General features: G+C 54.9%; 1 protein-coding gene across 1 annotated transcript; it reads left to right on the top strand.

Annotated features, from left to right (window-relative positions):
- Positions 1-3,953: 3,953 nt before the first annotated feature.
- LOC129857139 (neuronal acetylcholine receptor subunit alpha-7-like) lies at positions 3,954-19,498 on the top strand. The gene is made up of 10 exons (XM_055925091.1): positions 3,954-4,217; positions 8,259-8,398; positions 8,495-8,539; positions 8,715-8,824; positions 8,899-8,978; positions 9,169-9,336; positions 9,475-9,669; positions 17,293-17,379; positions 18,083-18,192; positions 18,684-19,498. The coding sequence occupies exons 1-10, from the start codon at positions 4,166-4,168 to the stop codon at positions 19,467-19,469; spliced, it is 1,773 nt and encodes a 590-aa protein (XP_055781066.1). The 5' UTR covers positions 3,954-4,165; the 3' UTR covers positions 19,470-19,498.
- Positions 19,499-20,071: the final 573 nt, after the last annotated feature.

Raw genomic sequence — 20,071 nt, 5'->3', positions numbered from 1 at the left:
ACTCTGCTGCCTCTTCCCCTCTCCCTCTGTTTCTGCCACTGCCTGGCTACCACTCTGCTGCCTCTTCCCCTCTCCCTCTGTTTCTGACACTGCCTGGCTACCACTCTGCTGCCTCTTCCCCTCTCTTCCCCTCTCCCTCTGTTTCTGCCACTGCCTGGCTACCACTCTGCTGCCTCTTCCCCTCTCCCTCTGTTTCTGCCACTGCCTGGCTACCACTCTGCTGCCTCTTCCCCTCTCCCTCTGTTTCTGACACTGCCTGGCTACCACTCTGCTGCCTCTTCCCCTCTCTCTCTGTTTCTGACACTGCCTGGCTACCACTCTGCTGCCTCTTCCCCTCTCTTCCCCTCTCCCTCTGTTTCTGAAACTGCCTGGATACCACTCTGCTGCCTCTTCCCCTCTCTTCCCCTCTTCCTCTGTTTCTGCCACTGCCTGGCTACCACTCTGCTGCCTCTTCCCCTCTCTTCCCCTCTCCCTCTGTTTCTGACACTGCCTGGCTACCACTCTGCTGCCTCTTCCCCTCTCTTCCCCTCTCCCTCTGTTTCTGACACTGCCTGGCTACCACTCTGCTGCCTCTTCCCCTCTCTTCCCCTCTTCCTCTGTTTCTGCCACTGCCTGGCTACCACTCTGCTGCCTCTTCCCCTCTCTTCCCCTCTCCCTCTGTTTCTGACACTGCCTGGCTACCACTCTGCTGCCTCTTCCCCTCTCCCTCTGTTTCTGACACTGCCTGGCTACCACTCTGCTGCCTCTTCCCCTCTCCCTCTGTTTCTGACACTGCCTGGCTACCACTCTGCTGCCTCTTCCCCTCTCTCTCTGTTTCTGACACTGCCTGGCTACCACTCTGCTGCCTCTTCCCCTCTCTTCCCCTCTCCCTCTGTTTCTGACACTGCCTGGCTACCACTCTGCTGCCTCTTCCCCTCTCTTCCCCTCTTCCTCTGTTTCTGCCACTGCCTGGCTACCACTCTGCTGCCTCTTCCCCTCTCTTCCCCTCTCCCTCTGTTTCTGACACTTCCTGGCTACCACTCTGCTGCCTCTTCCCCTCTCTCTCTGTTTCTGCCACTGCCTGGCTACCACTCTGCTGCCTCTTCCCCTCTCTTCCCCTCTTCCTCTGTTTCTGACACTGCCTGGCTACCACTCTGCTGCCTCTTCCCCTCTCTTCCCCTCTCCCTCTGTTTCTGACACTGCCTGGCTACCACTCTGCTGCCTCTTCCCCTCTCCCTCTGTTTCTGACACTGCCTGGCTACCACTCTGCTGCCTCTTCCCCTCTCTCTCTGTTTCTGACACTGCCTGGCTACCACTCTGCTGCCTCTTCCCCTCTCTTCCCCTCTCCCTCTGTTTCTGACACTGCCTGGCTACCACTCTGCTGCCTCTTCCCCTCTCTTCCCCTCTTCCTCTGTTTCTGCCACTGCCTGGCTACCACTCTGCTGCCTCTTCCCCTCTCTTCCCCTCTCCCTCTGTTTCTGACACTTCCTGGCTACCACTCTGCTGCCTCTTCCCCTCTCTCTCTGTTTCTGCCACTGCCTGGCTACCACTCTGCTGCCTCTTCCCCTCTCTTCCCCTCTCCCTCTGTTTCTGACACTGCCTGGCTACCACTCTGCTGCCTCTTCCCCTCTTCCTCTGTTTCTGACACTTCCTGGCTACCACTCTGCTGCCTCTTCCCCTCTCTTCCCCTCTCCCTCTGTTTCTGACACTGCCTGGCTACCACTCTGCTGCCTCTTCCCCTCTCCCTCTGTTTCTGCCACTGCCTGGCTACCACTCTGCTGCCTCTTCCCCTCTCTTCCCCTCTCCCTCTGTTTCTGACACTGCCTGGCTACCACTCTGCTGCCTCTTCCCCTCTCTCTCTGTTTCTGACACTGCCTGGCTACCACTCTGCTGCCTCTTCCCCTCTCTTCCCCTCTCCCTCTGTTTCTGACACTGCCTGGCTACCACTCTGCTGCCTCTTCCCCTCTCTTCCCCTCTCCCTCTGTTTCTGACACTGCCTGGCTACCACTCTGCTGCCTCTTCCCCTCTTCCTCTGTTTCTGACACTTCCTGGCTACCACTCTGCTGCCTCTTCCCCTCTCTTCCCCTCTTCCTCTGTTTCTGACACTTCCTGGCTACCACTCTGCTGCCTCTTCCCCTCTCCCTCTGTTTCTGACACTGCCTGGCTACCACTCTGCTGCCTCTTCCCCTCTCCCTCTGTTTCTGACACTGCCTGGCTACCACTCTGCTGCCTCTTCCCCTCTCTTCCCCTCTCCCTCTGTTTCTGCCACTTCCTGGCTACCACTCTGCTGCCTCTTCCCCTCTCTTCCCCTCTCCCTCTGTTTCTGACACTGCCTGGCTACCACTCTGCTGCCTCTTCCCCTCTCTTCCCCTCTTCCTCTGTTTCTGCCACTGCCTGGCTACCACTCTGCTGCCTCTTCCCCTCTCTTCCCCTCTCCCTCTGTTTCTGACACTTCCTGGCTACCACTCTGCTGCCTCTTCCCCTCTCTCTCTGTTTCTGCCACTGCCTGGCTACCACTCTGCTGCCTCTTCCCCTCTCTTCCCCTCTTCCTCTGTTTCTGACACTTCCTGGCTACCACTCTGCTGCCTCTTCCCCTCTCCCTCTGTTTCTGCCACTTCCTGGCTACCACTCTGCTGCCTCTTCCCCTCTCTTCCCCTCTCTCTCTGTTTCTGCCACTGCCTGGCTACCACTCTGCTGCCTCTTCCCCTCTCTTCCCCTCTCCCTCTGTTTCTGACACTGCCTGGCTACCACTCTGCTGCCTCTTCCCCTCTCCCTCTGTTTCTGACACTGCCTGGCTACCACTCTGCTGCCTCTTCCCCTCTCCCTCTGTTTCTGACACTGCCTGGCTACCACTCTGCTGCCTCTTCCCCTCTCTTCCCCTCTCCCTCTGTTTCTGACACTGCCTGGCTACCACTCTGCTGCCTCTTCCCCTCTCCCTCTGTTTCTGACACTGCCTGGCTACCACTCTGCTGCCTCTTCCCCTCTCTCTCTGTTTCTGACACTGCCTGGCTACCACTCTGCTGCCTCTTCCCCTCTCCCTCTGTTTCTGACACTGCCTGGCTACCACTCTGCTGCCTCTTCCCCTCTCCCTCTGTTTCTGACACTGCCTGGCTACCACTCTGCTGCCTCTTCCCCTCTCTCTCTGTTTCTGACACTGCCTGGCTACCACTCTGCTGCCTCTTCCCCTCTCTTCCCCTCTCCCTCTGTTTCTGACACTGCCTGGCTACCACTCTGCTGCCTCTTCCCCTCTCTTCCCCTCTTCCTCTGTTTCTGCCACTGCCTGGCTACCACTCTGCTGCCTCTTCCCCTCTCTTCCCCTCTCCCTCTGTTTCTGACACTTCCTGGCTACCACTCTGCTGCCTCTTCCCCTCTCTCTCTGTTTCTGCCACTGCCTGGCTACCACTCTGCTGCCTCTTCCCCTCTCTTCCCCTCTTCCTCTGTTTCTGACACTGCCTGGCTACCACTCTGCTGCCTCTTCCCCTCTCTTCCCCTCTCCCTCTGTTTCTGACACTGCCTGGCTACCACTCTGCTGCCTCTTCCCCTCTCTCTCTGTTTCTGACACTGCCTGGCTACCACTCTGCTGCCTCTTCCCCTCTCTCTCTGTTTCTGACACTGCCTGGCTACCACTCTGCTGCCTCTTCCCCTCTCTTCCCCTCTCCCTCTGTTTCTGACACTGCCTGGCTACCACTCTGCTGCCTCTTCCCCTCTCTTCCCCTCTTCCTCTGTTTCTGACACTGCCTGGCTACCACTCTGCTGCCTCTTCCCCTCTCTTCCCCTCTCCCTCTGTTTCTGACACTGCCTGGCTACCACTCTGCTGCCTCTTCCCCTCTCTTCCCCTCTCCCTCTGTTTCTGACACTGCCTGGCTACCACTCTGCTGCCTCTTCCCCTCTTCCTCTGTTTCTGCCACTTCCTGGCTACCACTCTGCTGCCTCTTCCCCTCTCCCTCTGTTTCTGCCAGCTTCTCTTCCTCTCTACCACCCAAACCTCCCTCCCTGCTCCACTCTCCTTGTTTCTCTCTCTCTCCCCTCTCCTCCTCCTCCTCCTCCTCATCCCCTCCCTCCGTCTGTTGCTGCCCGACTTGCTCCTGACTTGTCCTCCCTCCCTCTGTATTCCACGCTACCTTGCCTCTCTCTGTCTCTGTTGTTCCCCATCTCTTTCTCTGCTCTCTATATTCAGTGGTGCAACATGAGGCAGTCTGTGGCTATCTGTCTGTTTGGACTCTCAGCTCTGCTCCACGGTGAGTGACTTTCATTCCCTCTCTGTGTGTGTTTGTGTTTGTGTGTATGTGTGTGTATTTGTTGTGTGTGTTTGTGTGTCTGTGTCAGCAGGTATGTGTCTGTCCGTGAACATACAGTGTGTGTGTGTGTGTGTGTGTGTGTGTGTGTGTGTGTGTGTGTGTGTGTGTGTGTGTGTGTGTGTGTGTGTGTGTGTGTGTGTGTGTGTGTGTGTGTGTGTGTGTGTGTGTGTGAGAGAGAGAGATCACTGTATGCATAGTGTCACTGCAGTGACAGTGAATTTACACAACTTTCTATAGACAGTGACACAGAGTTTGTATGTCTGGGTGCACGGCCATTGATATATGAGATAACTCAACCGCACAGTTCCAGCTGTATAGCAGAGAGAGAAGAGAGGAGAGGGAGAGGAACAGAGAGGGAGGAGAGAAGAGAGGAGAGGGAGAGGAACAGACAGAGAGGGAGGAGAGAAGAGAGGAGAGGGAGAGGAACAGACAGAGAGGGAGGAGAGAAGAGGAGAGGGAGAGGAACAGAGAGAGAAGAGAGGAGAGGGAGAGGAACAGAGAGAGAAGAGAGGAGAGGGAGAGGAACAGAGAGAGAAGAGAGGAGAGGGAGAGGAACAGAGAGAGAAGAGAGGAGAGGGAGAGGAACAGAGAGAGAAGAGATGAGAGGGAGAGGAACAGAGGGGGAGGAGAGAAGAGGAGCAGGAATAAAGAGAGACAAGGGAGAGGAACAGAGAGGGAGGAGAGAAGAGAAGCAGGAATAAAGAGAGACAAGGGAGAGGAATGATCACAGAGCTTACAGGTTAGGATGCTGTTCATCACAGTTGTAGAACCCAACCCTCCTGTCTGTTTTCATCCGTGTGGGTTGATCTGTTCCTCTCTGCACCAGCAGCAGTGTCTTAGATGGCTAAATGTATATTGATATGGGCATCTCCATGCCCCATGTAAAGCTCATAATGGGGAGCACATCAAAAGCTAATAGTCAATACTTTTGAGAACATACAGTGCCTTCAGAAAGTATTCAGACCCCTTGGCTATTTCCACATTTTGTTACGTTACAGGCTTATTCGAAAATGGATTAAATAAATAAAAATACTCAATCTGCAAAAAACAATATCCCATGATGACAAAGCAAAAACAGTTTTCGCAAATGTATAAAACATTTCCATAAGTATTCAGACCCTTTGCTATGAGACTCAGGTGAGCTCAGGTGCATCCTGTTTCCATTGATCATACTTGAGATGTTTCTACAACTTTATTGGAGTCCACCTGTAGTAAATGCAATTGATTGGACATGATTTGTAAAGGCACACACCTGTCTATATAAGGTCATACAGTTGACAGTGCATGTCAGAGCAAAAACCAAGCCATGAGGTCAAAGTTATTGTCCATAGAGCTCTGAGAGGATTGTGTTGAGGCACAGATCTGGGGAAGGGTACCAAAACATTTCTGCAGCATTGAAGGTCCCCAAGAGCACAGTGGCCTCCATCATTCTTAAATGGAAGAAGTTTGGAATCACCAAGACTCTTCCTAGAGTTGGCCACCCGGCCAAAATGAGCAATCGGGGGAGAAGAGCCTTGGTCAGGGAGGTGACCAAGAATCTGATGGTCACTCTGACAAAGCTCCAAAGTCCCTATGTGGAGATGGGAGAACCTTCCAGAAGGACAACCATCTCTGCAGCACTCCACCAATCAGGCCTTTATGGTAGAGTGGCCGGACTGAAGCCACTCCTCAGTAAAAGGTACATGACAGCCCACTTGGAGTTTGCCAAAAGGCACCTAAAGAACTCTCAGAACATGAGAAACAATATTCTCTGGTCTGATGAAACCAAGATTGAATTGTTTGGCCTGAATGCCAAGTGTCATGTCTGGAGGAAACCTGACACCATCCCTACGGTGAAGCATGGGGGTGGCGGCATCATGCAATGGGGATGTTTTTCAGCGGCAGGGACTGAGAGACTAGTCAGAATGGAGGGAAAGATGAACAGAGCAATGTACAGAGAGATCCTTGATGAAAACCTGCTCCAGAGTGCTCAGGACCTCAGACTGCGGCAAAGACCTTCCAACAGGACAACAACCATAAGCACAGAGCAAAGACAATGCAGGAGTGGCTTCAGGACAAGTCTCTGAATGTTCTTGAGTGGCCCAGCCTGAGCCCGGACTTGAACTTGATCGAACATCTCTGGAGAGACCAGAAAATAGCTGTGCTGCGATGCTCCCCATCCAACCTGACAGAGTTTGAGAGGATCTGCAGAAACTCCCCAAATACAGGTGTGCCAAGCTTGTAGTGTCATATCCAAGAAGAATAGAGGCTGTAATCGCTGCCAAAGGTGCTCCAACAAAGTGCTGAGTAAAGGGTCTGAAAACTTTTGTAAACGTGAAATTTCCAACCTTTTTTTTTGCCTGTTTTTGCTTTGTCATTATTGGGAGTTGTGTATGGCTTTATTAGGGGGAAAAAATATTTAATCAATTTTAGAATAAGGCTGTAACATGACAAAATGTGGAAAAGTCAAGGGGTCTGAATACTTTCCAAATGCACTGTATACTGTACTGTATGTGGGCCTACAATCTCTTGTTAGACATTGCTACCGAATTTCATCAACTGCACAGATACATTAAGTCTGATACAGTTGTGAAACACGAATGAGTGAAGTCAGTCCACGATGGAGCTGCTAGAAGTGAGGTTCCTGGTCCTCCTGTCCTCCTGTCTGTCTGCCTGTCTGTCTGTCTGTCTGTCTGTCTGAGTGGAGTGTGTTAGTGTTTAATGTGTTGCTATTTGAAGGACTCAAGCAGACGTTTTAACGGCCACAGAAAAGACTCTTGTCAGTTACTGATCGAGTCACTTAACAATTAACGGGCCTGTCTGGATACTTTCTCCCTCTCTTCACTCTCTCTCCACTTAATTCTCCTATTTCTCCCTCTCTTCACTCTCTCCTCTTGATTCTCCTCTTTCACGTCCCCGCCCACGCCCCCTGCCTCCTCCAGTCATCTATAAATCTCTGTTCTTGTTTTCAAAGCAGCTTTGTTTAAAACGATTTGAAACCGTTCCATTCAGATGATCTCTTCTTTTTTTTGTGTATTTCTTCTCATCATGTTTTTATTATTCTCACTCGCTTCTGGATTCACATTTTCTTCTCCTACAGCTCATCTCTTCCCCGTTTTAGATATTCTTCATCTATCAGTGCTTTCATATCTTTCACTTTCCTCCTTTTCTATATATTTCTTTCTCATTTTCCTTCTGTCTTCTTGAATGTTTTCTATATATTTCTCTCTCATTTTCCTTCTGTCTGCAGGAATGTAGCTGTCTCTTTGTAACTGTCCATTCTGTCTGCAGGAATGTAGCTGTCTCTTTGTAACTGCCCATTCTGTCTGCAGGAATGTAGCTGTCTCGTTGTAACTGTCCATTCTGTCTGCAGGAATGTAGCTGTCTCTTTGTAACTGCCCATTCTGTCTGCAGGAATGTAGCTGTCTCTTTGTAACTGTCCATTCTGTCTGCAGGAATGTAGCTGTCTCTTTGTAACTGTCCATTCTGTCTGCAGGAATGTAGCTGTCTCTTTGTAACTGCCCATTCTGTCTGCAGGAATGTAGCTGTCTCTTTGTAACTGTCCATTCTGTCTGCAGGAATGTAGCTGTCTCTTTGTAACTGCCCATTCTGTCTGCAGGAATGTAGCTGTCTCTTTGTAACTGCCCATTCTGTCTGCAGGAATGTAGCTGTCTCTTTGTAACTGCCCATTCTGTCTGCAGGAATGTAGCTGTCTCTTTGTAACTGTCCATTCTGTCTGCAGGAATGTAGCTGTCTCTTTGTAACTGTCCATTCTGTCTGCAGGAATGTAGCTGTCTCTTTGTAACTGTCCATTCTGTCTGCAGGAATGTAGCTGTCTCTTTGTAACTGTCCATTCTGTCTGCAGGAATGTAGCTGTCTCTTTGTAACTGTCCATTCTGTCTGCAGGAATGTAGCTGTCTCTTTGTAACTGTCCATTTTGTCTCCTCTGTCTTCCTATTTTTCCCCTCTCGTCATTGCCCTCTCTCTCTCCCACTCTCTCAGTGTCTGAGCAGGGTCCCCACCAGCGTAATCTATTGAGGGAGCTACTGAGGGAATATAACCGTATGGAGAGACCTGTTGCCAACGACTCTCTACCACTCACTGTCCGATTCTCCTACACTCTCTTACAAGTCATGAATGTGGTACGCTACCATGTTCTCTTACACACACATTCATATAAGCACGCACGCACGCACGCACACACACACACTAATTTAACTGTCTTCATCTTTTTCCAGGATGAGAAAAACCAGATCCTCACCACTAATGCCTGGCTTCAGATGGTGAGGATGACCCTGCATGTCTGTGTGTGTCCATGTTTATGTGTGTGTCCATGCACGGTTGTGTGTGTCCATGCATGTGTGTCCATTCGTGGTTGTGTGTGCGCGCGCATTTGTGTTTCTCCTTGCAACCTTAACAATTGATTAACTGATTGACTGATTAACTGGATTTGTATAGCAATGGTTTGACCACTACCTTCAGTGGAACCAGTCAGAGTACCCAGGAGTGAAAACCCTTCGCTTCACTACTGACCAGGTCTGGATACCTGATATACTACTGTACAACAGGTGTGTAGGACGGACACACACACACACACACACACACATCTATCTTGCTGATCTTTCTTTTTTGTCCTTCTCAGTGCCCATGATAAGTTTGATGCCACCTTTAAGAGCTATGTGCTGGTCAACTCCAGTGGATTCTGTGAGTACCTACCTCCAGGTAAGTCTACAGCTCAACCTTTCTCTCCTTTTATTCTTCCCTGACCTTCCCCTCTCTCATTTTAGGGATATTCACTCATAGTTCCACATAGACATACCGGTAATGCACTTCTCTCTCAGTGTCTGTTTCATCTTCTCCCTTCTCTCACTCCCTCTCTCCTACTCTCTCACCTTCCCCCTCTCTGTCCCAGGTATTTTCAGCAGTGCGTGTAATGTTGACGTGCGTTGGTTTCCATTTGACATCCAACGGTGTGAGCTGAAGTTTGGCTCGTGGACGTTTGACGGCTGGCTGCTGGACCTCCAGATGCAGGAGGCTGACCTGTCAGGATACATGTCCAATGGAGAGTGGGACCTGCTGGGTGAGAGAGCTCTGTCTGCCCCCAACCCAGGTTGTCCCTCCTCCTTGACCCTCCCTTTTCTTTTCCATCCCTCTTGTATCTCTCTCCTCCATATTCTTTTCTAATCTCTCACTCCCTCTTTCCTCCCCCCTCTTGTAGGTGTACCAGGTGATCGTCATGAGATATTTTATGAGTGCTGTACAGAGCCCTACTCTGATGTGACCTTTGTTGTGACCCTACGGCGGAGAACTCTGTTCTACGCTCTCAACCTCCTCGTCCCCTGTGTTCTCATCTCCTCCTTGACACTGCTGTTGTTCATACTGCCAGCCCGATCGGGGGAGAAGATCGGTCTGGGTGAGGAGAGGGGGAGGAGGATAAGAGGGGGAAAATGGGAGAGGGGGAGATGGAGGACAGGGGGAGGGAGGGTAAAAGGGAGCGGGGATGGAGACAGGAGAGATGTGGCGGTGAAAAGGGGAGGGCTGAGGCACTCTCTCTCTCCTTTCCTCTCTTTTCTCCATACCTGACCTCTCTCTTTTACTGTTTCTGTGTCAGTAATTCTGCAGTGTTCCAAGAAAAACTCTATTAAATGTTTACGATCATAAAGACAGAGAGCGGAGGGGAGCGACAGTGATAGAGGGAGAGAAGGGGGGTGGAAAGGTAAGGGACAGTGATAGAGGGAGAGAAGAGGGGTGGGGAGGTAAGGGACAGTGATAGAGGGAGAGAAGGGGGCGGGGAGGTGAGGGACAGTGATAGAGGGAGAGAAGGGGGGTGGGGAGGTAAGGGACAGTGATAGAGGGAGAGAAGAGGGGCGGGGAGGTGAGGGACAGTGATAGAGGGAGAGAAGAGGGGCGGGGAGGTGAGGGACAGTGATAGAGGGAGAGAAGAGGGGCGGGGAGGTGAGGGACAGTGATAGAGGGAGAGAAGGGGGCGGGGAGGTGAGGGACAGTGATAGAGGGAGAGAAGGGGGGTGGGGAGGTAAGGGACAGTGATAGAGGGAGAGAAGAGGGGCGGGGAGGTGAGGGACAGTGATAGAGGGAGAGAAGAGGGGCGGGGAGGTGAGGGACAGTGATAGAGGGAGAGAAGAGGGGCGGGGAGGTGAGGGACAGTGATAGAGGGAGAGAAGGGGGCGGGGAGGTAAGGGACAGTGATAGAGGGAGAGAAGGGGGCGGGGAGGTGAGGGACAGTGATAGAGGGAGAGAAGGGGGCGGGGAGGTGAGGGACAGTGATAGAGGGAGAGAAGGGGGCGGGGAGGTGAGGGACAGTGATAGAGGGAGAGAAGAGGGACAGTGATAGAGGGATAGAAGGGGGCGGGGAGGTGAGGGACAGTGATAGAGGGAGAGAAGGGGGCGGGGAGGTGAGGGACAGTGATAGAGGGAGAGAAGGGGGCGGGGAGGTGAGGGACAGTGATAGAGGGAGAGAAGAGGGGTGGGGAGGTGAGGGACAGTGATAGAGGGATAGAAGGGGGCGGGGAGGTGAGGGACAGTGATAGAGGGAGAGAAGGGGGCGGGGAGGTGAGGGACAGTGATAGAGGGAGAGAAGGGGGCGGGGAGGTAAGGGACAGTGATAGAGGGAGAGAAGGGAGCGGGGAGGTGAGGGACAGTGATAGAGGGAGAGAAGGGGGGTGGGGAGGTGAGGGACAGTGATAGAGGGAGAGAAGAGGGACAGTGATAGAGGGATAGAAGGGGGCGGGGAGGTGAGGGACAGTGATAGAGGGAGAGAAGAGGGACAGTGATAGAGGGAGAGAAGGGGGCGGGGAGGTGAGGGACAGTGATAGAGGGAGAGAAGGGGGACAGTGATAGAGGGAGAGAAGGGGGCGGGGAGGTGAGGGACAGTGATAGAGGGAGAGAAGAGGGACAGTGATAGAGGGATAGAAGGGGGCGGGGAGGTGAGGGACAGTGATAGAGGGAGAGAAGGGGGCGGGGAGGTGAGGGACAGTGATAGAGGGAGAGAAGGGGGTGGGGAGGTAAGGGACAGTGATAGAGGGAGAGAAGGGGGCGGGGAGGTGAGGGACAGTGATAGAGGGAGAGAAGGGGGCGGGGAGGTGAGGGACAGTGATAGAGGGAGAGAAGGGGGACAGTGATAGAGGGAGAGAAGGGGGCGGGGAGGTAAGGGACAGTGATAGAGGGAGAGAAGAGGGGCGGGGAGGTGAGGGACAGTGATAGAGGGAGAGAAGGGGGGTGGGGAGGTAAGGGACAGTGATAGAGGGAGAGAAGAGGGGTGGGGAGGTGAGGGACAGTGATAGAGGAAGAGAAGAGGGGTGGGGAGGTGAGGGACAGTGATAGAGGGAGAGAAGGGGGCGGGGAGGTGAGGGACAGTGATAGAGGGAGAGAAGGGGGACAGTGATAGAGGGAGAGAAGGGGGCGGGGAGGTGAGGGACAGTGATAGAGGGAGAGAAGGGGGCGGGGAGGTGAGGGACAGTGATAGAGGGAGAGAAGGGGGACAGTGATAGAGGGAGAGAAGGGGGCGGGGAGGTGAGGGACAGTGATAGAGGGAGAGAAGAGGGACAGTGATAGAGGGATAGAAGGGGGCGGGGAGGTGAGGGACAGTGATAGAGGGAGAGAAGGGGGCGGGGAGGTGAGGGACAGTGATAGAGGGAGAGAAGGGGGCGGGGAGGTAAGGGACAGTGATAGAGGGAGAGAAGGGGGGCGGGGAGGTAAGGGACAGTGATAGAGGGATAGAAGAGGGGCGGGGAGGTGAGGGACAGTGATAGAGGGAGAGAAGGGGGGCGGGGAGGTGAGGGACAGTGATAGAGGGAGAGAAGAGGGGCGGGGAGGTAAGGGACAGTGATAGAGGGAGAGAAGGGGGGCGGGGAGGTAAGGGACAGTGATAGAGGGAGAGAAGGGGGGCGGGGAGGTAAGGGACAGTGATAGAGGGAGAGAAGAGGGGCGGGGAGGTGAGGGACAGTGATAGAGGGAGAGAAGGGGGGCGGGGAGGTAAGGGACAGTGATAGAGGGATAGAAGAGGGGCGGGGAGGTGAGGGACAGTGATAGAGGGAGAGAAGGGGGGCGGGGAGGTGAGGGACAGTGATAGAGGGAGAGAAGAGGGGCGGGGAGGTAAGGGACAGTGATAGAGGGAGAGAAGGGGGGCGGGGAGGTAAGGGACAGTGATAGAGGGAGAGAAGGGGGGCGGGGAGGTAAGGGACAGTGATAGAGGGAGAGAAGAGGGGCGGGGAGGTGAGGGACAGTGATAGAGGGAGAGAAGGGGGGCGGGGAGGTAAGGGACAGTGATAGAGGGAGAGAAGAGGGGCGGGGAGGTGAGGGACAGTGATAGAGGGAGAGAGGGGGGCGGGGAGGTAAGGGACAGTGATAGAGGAAGAGAAGGGGGCGGGGAGGTGAGGGACAGTGATAGAGGGAGAGAAGAGGGGCGGGGAGGTGAGGGACAGTGATAGAGGGAGAGAAGAGGGGCGGGGAGGTGAGGGACAGTGATAGAGGGAGAGAAGGGGGCGGGGAGGTGAGGGACAGTGATAGAGGGAGAGAAGAGGGGCGGGGAGGTGAGGGACAGTGATAGAGGAAGAGAAGAGGGGTGGGGAGGTGAGGGACAGTGATAGAGGGAGAGAAGGGGGCGGGGAGGTGAGGGACAGTGATAGAGGGAGAGAAGGGGGCGGGGAGGTGAGGGACAGTGATAGAGGGAGAGAAGGGGGCGGGGAGGTGAGGGACAGTGATAGAGGGAGAGAAGAGGGGCGGGGAGGTAAGGGACAGTGATAGAGGGAGAGAAGGGGGACAGTGATAGAGGGAGAGAAGAGGGGCGGGGAGGTAAGGGACAGTGATAGAGGGAGAGAAGGGGGACAGTGATAGAGGGAGAGAAGGGGGCGGGGAGGTAAGGGACAGTGATAGAGGGAGAGAAGAGGGACAGTGATAGAGGGAGAGAAGGGGGCGGGGAGGTGAGGGACAGTGATAGAGGGAGAGAAGGGGGGTGGGGAGGTAAGGGACAGTGATAGAGGGAGAGAAGGGGGTGGGGAGGTAAGGGACAGTGATAGAGGGATAGAAGGGGGCGGGGAGGTGAGGGACAGTGATAGAGGGAGAGAAGGGGGACAGTGATAGAGGGAGAGAAGGGGGCGGGGACGTGAGGGACAGTGATAGAGGGAGAGAAGAGGGACAGTGATAGAGGGAGAGAAGGGGGCGGGGAGGTAAGGGACAGTGATAGAGGGAGAGAAGGGGGCGGGGAGGTGAGGGACAGTGATAGAGGGAGAGAAGAGGGACAGTGATAGAGGGAGAGAAGGGGGCGGGGAGGTAAGGGACAGTGAAAGAGGGAGAGAAGGGGGACAGTGATAGAGGGAGAGAAGGGGGCGGGGAGGTAAGGGACAGTGAAAGAGGGAGAGAAGGGGGCGGGGACGTGAGGGACAGTGATAGAGGGAGAGAAGAGGGACAGTGATAGAGGGATAGAAGGGGGCGGGGAGGTGAGGGACAGTGATAGAGGGAGAGAAGGGGGCGGGGAGGTAAGGGACAGTGATAGAGGGAGAGAAGGGGGCGGGGAGGTAAGGGACAGTGATAGAGGGAGAGAAGGGGGGTGGGGAGGTAAGGGACAGTGATAGAGGGAGAGAAGAGGGACAGTGATAGAGGGAGAGAAGGGGGTGGGGAGGTGAGGGACAGTGATAGAGGGAGAGAAGGGGGGCGGGGAGGTAAGGGACAGTGATAGAGGGATAGAAGGGGGCGGGGAGGTAAGGGACAGTGATAGAGGGAGAGAAGGGGGGCGGGGAGGTAAGGGACAGTGATAGAGGGATAGAAGGGGGCGGGGAGGTAAGGGACAGTGATAGAGGGAGAGAAGGGGGGCGGGGAGGTAAGGGACAGTGATAGAGGAAGAGAAGGGGGGCGGGGAGGTAAGGGACAGTGATACAGGAAGAGAAGGGGGGCGGGGAGGTAAGGGACAGTGATGGAGGGAGAGAAGGGGGCGGGGAGGTAAGGGACAGTGATAGAGGGAGAGAAGGGGGCGGGGAGGTGAGGGACAGTGATAGAGGGAGAGAAGAGGGGCGGGGAGGTAAGGGACAGTGATAGAGGGAGAGAAGGGGGACAGTGATAGAGGGAGAGAAGGGGGCGGGGAGGTGAGGGACAGTGATAGAGGAAGAGAAGGGGGGCGGGGAGGTAAGGGACAGTGATAGAGGGAGAGAAGGGGGGCGGGGAGGTAAGGGACAGTGATAGAGGAAGAGAAGGGGGGCGGGGAGGTAAGGGACAGTGATAGAGGGAGAGAAGGGGGCGGGGAGGTGAGGGACAGTGATAGAGGGAGAGAAGGGGGCGGGGAGGTGAGGGACAGTGATAGAGGAAGAGAAGGGGGGCGGGGAGGTAAGGGACAGTGATAGAGGAAGAGAAGGGGGGCGGGGAGGTAAGGGACAGTGATAGAGGGAGAGAAGGGGGGCGGGGAGGTAAGGGACAGTGATAGAGGGAGAGAGGGGGGCGGGGAGGTGAGGGACAGTGATAGAGGGAGAGAAGGGGGCGGGGAGGTGAGGGACAGTGATAGAGGGAGAGAAGGGGGCGGGGAGGTGAGGGACAGTGATAGAGGGAGAGAAGGGGGCGGGGAGGTGAGGGACAGTGATAGAGGGAGAGAAGGGGGCGGGGAGGTGAGGGACAGTGATAGAGGGAGAGAAGGGGGCGGGGAGGTGAGGGACAGTGATAGAGGGATAGAAGGGGGGCGGGGAGGTGAGGGACAGTGATAGAGGGAGAGAAGGGGGCGGGGAGGTAAGGGACAGTGATAGAGGGATAGAAGGGGGGCGGGGAGGTAAGGGACAGTGATAGAGGGAGAGAAGGGGGCGGGGAGGTAAGGGACAGTGATAGAGGAAGAGAAGAGGGGCGGGGAGGTGAGGGACAGTGATAGAGGGAGAGAAGAGGGGCGGGGAGGTAAGGGACAGTGATAGAGGGAGAGAAGAGGGGCGGGGAGGTAAGGGACAGTGATAGAGGGAGAGAAGAGGGGTGGGGAGGTGAGGGACAGTGATAGAGGAAGAGAAGAGGGGCGGGGAGGTGAGGGACAGTGATAGAGGAAGAGAAGAGGGGTGGGGAGGTGAGGGACAGTGATAGAGGGAGAGAAGGGGGCGGGGAGGTAAGGGACAGTGATAGAGGAAGAGAAGAGGGGTGGGGAGGTGAGGGACAGTGATAGAGGGAGAGAAGGGGGCGGGGAGGTAAGGGACAGTGATAGAGGGAGAGAAGAGGGGTGGGGAGGTGAGGGACAGTGATAGAGGAAGAGAAGAGGGGCGGGGAGGTGAGGGACAGTGATAGAGGGAGAGAAGAGGGACAGTGATAGAGGGAGAGAAAGGGGCGGGGAGGTGAGGGACAGTGATAGAGGGATAGAAGGGGGCGGGGAGGTAAGGGACAGTGATAGAGGGATAGAAGAGGGGCGGGGAGGTGAGGGACAGTGATATTGGGAGAGAAGAGGGACAGTGATAGAGGGAGAGAAGGGGGCGGGGAGGTGAGGGACAGTGATAGAGGGAGAGAAGAGGGGTGGGGAGGTGAGGGACAGTGATAGAGGGATAGAAGGGGGCGGGGAGGTAAGGGACAGTGATAGAGGGAGAGAAGGGGGCGGGGAGGTAAGGGACAGTGATAGAGGGAGAGAAGAGGGGCGGGGAGGTGAGGGACAGTGATAGAGGAAGAGAAGAGAAGTGGGGAGGTGAGGGACAGTGATAGAGGGAGAGAAGGGGGCGGGGAGGTAAGGGACAGTGATAGAGGGAGAGAAGGGGGCGGGGAGGTGAGGGACAGTGATAGAGGGAGAGAAGGGGGGCGGGGAGGTAAGGGACAGTGATAGAGGGAGAGAAGAGGGGCGGGGAGGTAAGGGAAAGTGATAGAGGGAGAGAAGAGGGGCGGGGAGGTAAGGGACAGTGATAGAGGGAGAGAAGAGGGGCGGGGAGGTAAGGGACAGTGATAGAGGGAGAGAAGGGGGCGGGGAGGTGAGGGACAGTGATAGAGGGAGAGAAGGGGGTGGGGAGGTAAGGGACAGTGATAGAGGGAGAGAAGAGGGACAGTGATAGAGGGAGAGAAGAGGGGCGGGGAGGTGAGGGACAGTGATAGAGAGAAGGGGGCGGGGAGGTAAGGGACAGTGATAGAGGGAGAGAAGGGGGCGGGGAGGTAAGGGACAGTGATAGAGGGAGAGAAGAGGGACAGTGATAGAGGGAGAGAAGAGGGGCGGGGAGGTGAGGGACAGTGATAGAGGGAGAGAAGGGGGCGGGGAGGTGAGGGACAGTGATAGAGGAAGAGAAGAGGGGCGGGGAGGTAAGGGACAGTGATAGAGGGAGAGAAGGGGGCGGGGAGGTGAGGGACAGTGATAGAGGGAGAGAAGGGGGTGGGGAGGTAAGGGACAGTGATAGAGGGAGAGAAGAGGGGTGGGGAGGTGAGGGACAGTGATAGAGGGAGAGAAGGGGGTGGGGAGGTAAGGGACAGTGATAGAGGGAGAGAAGGGGGTGGGGAGGTAAGGGACAGTGATAGAGGGAGAGAAGGGGGTGGGGAGGTAAGGGACAGTGATAGAGGGATAGAAGGGGGTGGGGAGGTAAGGGACAGTGATAGAGGGAGAGAAGAGGGGTGGGGAGGTGAGGGACAGTGATAGAGGGATAGAAGAGGGGCGGGGAGGTAAGGGACAGTGATAGAGGGAGAGAAGAGGGGCGGGGAGGTAAGGGACAGTGATAGAGGGATAGAAGAGGGGCGGGGAGGTAAGGGACAGTGATAGAGGGAGAGAAGAGGGGCGGGGAGGTGAGGGACAGTGATAGAGGGAGAGAAGGGGGCGGGGAGGTGAGGGACAGTGATAGAGGGAGAGAAGGGGGGTGGGGAGGTAAGGGACAGTGATAGAGGGAGAGAAGGGGGTGGGGAGGTAAGGGACAGTGATAGAGGGAGAGAAGGGGGCGGGGAGGTGAGGGACAGTGATAGAGGGAGAGAAGAGGGACAGTGATAGAGGGAGAGAAGGATGGGTGGGGTGAGTTGGCAGAGAGATGGAGAATTGTATTACACACAAGTATTGCTGTTTTTCCCAGTGTAATAATATCCTTTCCCCCATCTCTCTCTCCAGGCATAACAATTCTTCTCTCTCTGACTGTCTTCATGTTGCTGGTGGCTGAGATTATGCCAGCTACCTCAGACTCCATACCACTGATAGGTCAGTAACTGTGTGTGTGTATGTGCGGTATTTTTACGCATTTAACTAGCCTGCTAATATATACAGTGACTTCGGAAAGTATTTAGACCCCTTGAACTTTTCCACATTTTGTTAGGTTACAGCCTTATTATAAAATGTATGAAATAGTTTTTTCCCCCTCATCAATTTACACACAATATCCCATAATGACAAAGCAAAAACAGGTTTTTAGAAATGTTTGCTAAATTATAAATATCAAATTTACATAAGTATTCAGGTCCTTTCCTCAGTACTTTGTTGGAGCACCTTTGGCAGCGATTACAGAATTGAGTCTTGGGTATGACGCTACAAGCTTGGCACAGCTGTATTTGGGGAGTTTCTCCCATTCTTCTCTGCAGATCCTCTCAACCTCTGTCAGGTTGGATTGGGAGCGTCGCTGCACAGCTATTTTCAGGTCTCTTCAGAGATGTTCGATCGGGTTCAAGTCCGGGCTTTGGCTGGGCCACTCAAGGACATTCAGAGACTTGTCCTGAAGCCACTCCTGATTGCTCGCACCTGTGGACTTATGAAGGCTTCCTGGCAGAGTGCAGCCCTGACCCTGTTGGTGCTGCCCCCTGGGGATGGAGTGTGGAAGTGGTAGTGGTAGTGTCTAATCATGCTCCTAAGACCTAATCTAAGGAACCTATTCTATTACAGTGTGTATAATACTGTGTCTCCATCCTAGGTCAGTATTTTGTGAGTACCATGGTTACCGTGGGGATGTCAGTGGTGGCGACTGTAGTTGTACTTCAGTACCATCACCACGACCCCAACAGTGGAGACATGCCTCAATGGGTGAGTCTCTCTGTCTGTCTACTGATTCTGAAGTGTGTCTGTGACTGTCTGTGTGAGTTTCTCTCATATATGTGAATGTCTGGACCTTGTGTGCGTCCTGTCCTTTTCTATCAAGTGCAGTTTGTCTTTTTCTATCAGGTGCAGTTTGTCCTTTTCTATCAGGTGCAGTTTGTCCTTTTCTATCAGGTGCAGTTTGTCCTTTTCTATCAGGTGCAGTTTGTCTTTTTCTATCAGGTGCAGTTTGTCCTTTTCTATCAGGTGCAGTTTGTCCTTTTCTATCAGGTGCAGTTTGTCCTTTTCTATCAGGTGCAGTTTGTCCTTTTCTATCAGGTGCAGTTTGTCCTTTTCTATCAGGTGCAGTTTGTTCTGCTGCAGTACATTCCCTGGTTCCTCTTATCTATGTGTGTGTGTCCTCTCCCTATCTCTGTTTCTTCTGCCACAATGGGTCTCTGGGTCCTCTTGCCTACTCTCTCTCTCTGTGTGTCTCTCAGGTTGAGTTGGTTCTACTCCAGTGGGTTCCCTGGTTTCTGAGGATGAAGCGTCCAGGAGAGTGGGGTGAGCTCACACCCCACCACAGCCCCTCCAACCCCCAGACCAAGACCTGCTTCTCTCCCCCTACCACCACCACCACCCCAGCCCCCTCCACCCTCCCCCAGAGCCTCACCTCTCTGCAGGCCAGTCTAAGCCAGCTCAGCCAGCCCCTACCACACCCACCATCCAACCCAATCCTCCAGCCTAATATCCACCCTAACCCCAATCTCCCCTCCACCCCCCACCCTCAGCCCAATGGACACCGGCCCTACATTGGCTTCCAGAGTCCTCTTGAACCAGACCCTGCTGTCACCTGGAGAGGAGGAAGAGGAGGAAGGGGTTCTGACAACCCAATCCTCCACCACCACCCACCCTCCTCCACAATGTCCGGCAGCCCCCCTCCACAACCCCCCACATCTCTGGACCCTGACCCCTCAGGCTCCAGCTGTGTGGAGGATGGGGCTGGAGCAGTCGGAGCAGGTACATGCCATGCCCAGGCCGGGGTGTTCCAGGCTGGGGTAGTGGAGGCCCAGCTTCAGGCCCTGCTGGAGGAGGTTCAGTTCCTGGCCAATCGTTTCCGTGAGCAGGACCGCAGGGTGAGCGTGGCGGAGAAGTGGCAGTTTGCAGCGGCGGTCATCGACCGTCTGTGTCTGGTGGGGTTCAGTGTGTTCAACATCATCTGTACCATCACCATCCTCATGGCCGCACCCAACTTTGTGGAGGCTGCCTCCAAGGACTTCTTCTGAGAAGGAGAGAGCGGGAAGAGGAGAGAGGGGGGAGGGGGAAGAGGAGAGAGGAGGGAGGAGGAAGAGGAGAGAGGGGCGATGAGATAGAGGAGGGAGGAGGAAGAGGAGAGAGGAGGGAGGGGGAAGAGGAGAGAGGAGGGAGGGGGAAGAGGAGAGAGGGAAGAGGAGAGAGGAGAGAGGTGGAAGAGGAGAGAGGGAAGAGGAGATAGAGGAGGGAGGGGGAAGAGGAGAGAGGGGGAAGAGGAGAGAGGAGAGAGGGGGAAGTGGAGAGAGGGGGAAGTGGAGAGAGGGGGAAGTGGAGAGAGGGGGAAGTGGAGAGAGGGGGAAGTGGAGAGAGGGGGAAGTGGAGAGAGGGGGAAGTGGAGAGAGGGGGAAGTGGAGAGAGGGGGAAGTGGAGAGAGGGGGAAGTGGAGAGAGGGGGAAGAGGAGAGAGGGGGAAGAGGAGAGAGGAGGAAGAGGAGAGAGGGGGGAGAGGAGAGAGGGGGGAGAGGAGAGAGGGGGGAGAGGAGAGAGGGGGAAGAGGAGGGAGGGGGAAGTGGAGAGAGGGGGAAGTGGAGAGAGGGGGAAGTGGAGAGAGGGGGAAGAGGAGAGAGGGGGGAGAG

Source organism: Salvelinus fontinalis, chromosome 6, assembly GCF_029448725.1.
Source record: "Salvelinus fontinalis isolate EN_2023a chromosome 6, ASM2944872v1, whole genome shotgun sequence".
NCBI lineage: Eukaryota > Metazoa > Chordata > Actinopteri > Salmoniformes > Salmonidae > Salvelinus > Salvelinus fontinalis.
This window is presented reverse-complemented; position numbering and strand designations above follow the sequence as displayed.

Bases quoted from the DNA above. Each gene is read 5' to 3' on its own strand.
- LOC129857139 (XM_055925091.1), top strand. From the start codon at position 4,166: ATGAGGCAGTCTGTGGCTATCTGTCTGTTTGGACTCTCAGCTCTGCTC. The intron at 4,218-8,258 runs GTGAGTGACTTT...CCACTCTCTCAG, and splicing joins ACTCTCAGCTCTGCTCCACG to TGTCTGAGCAGGGTCCCCAC. The intron at 17,380-18,082 runs GTCAGTAACTGT...TCTCCATCCTAG, and splicing joins AGACTCCATACCACTGATAG to GTCAGTATTTTGTGAGTACC.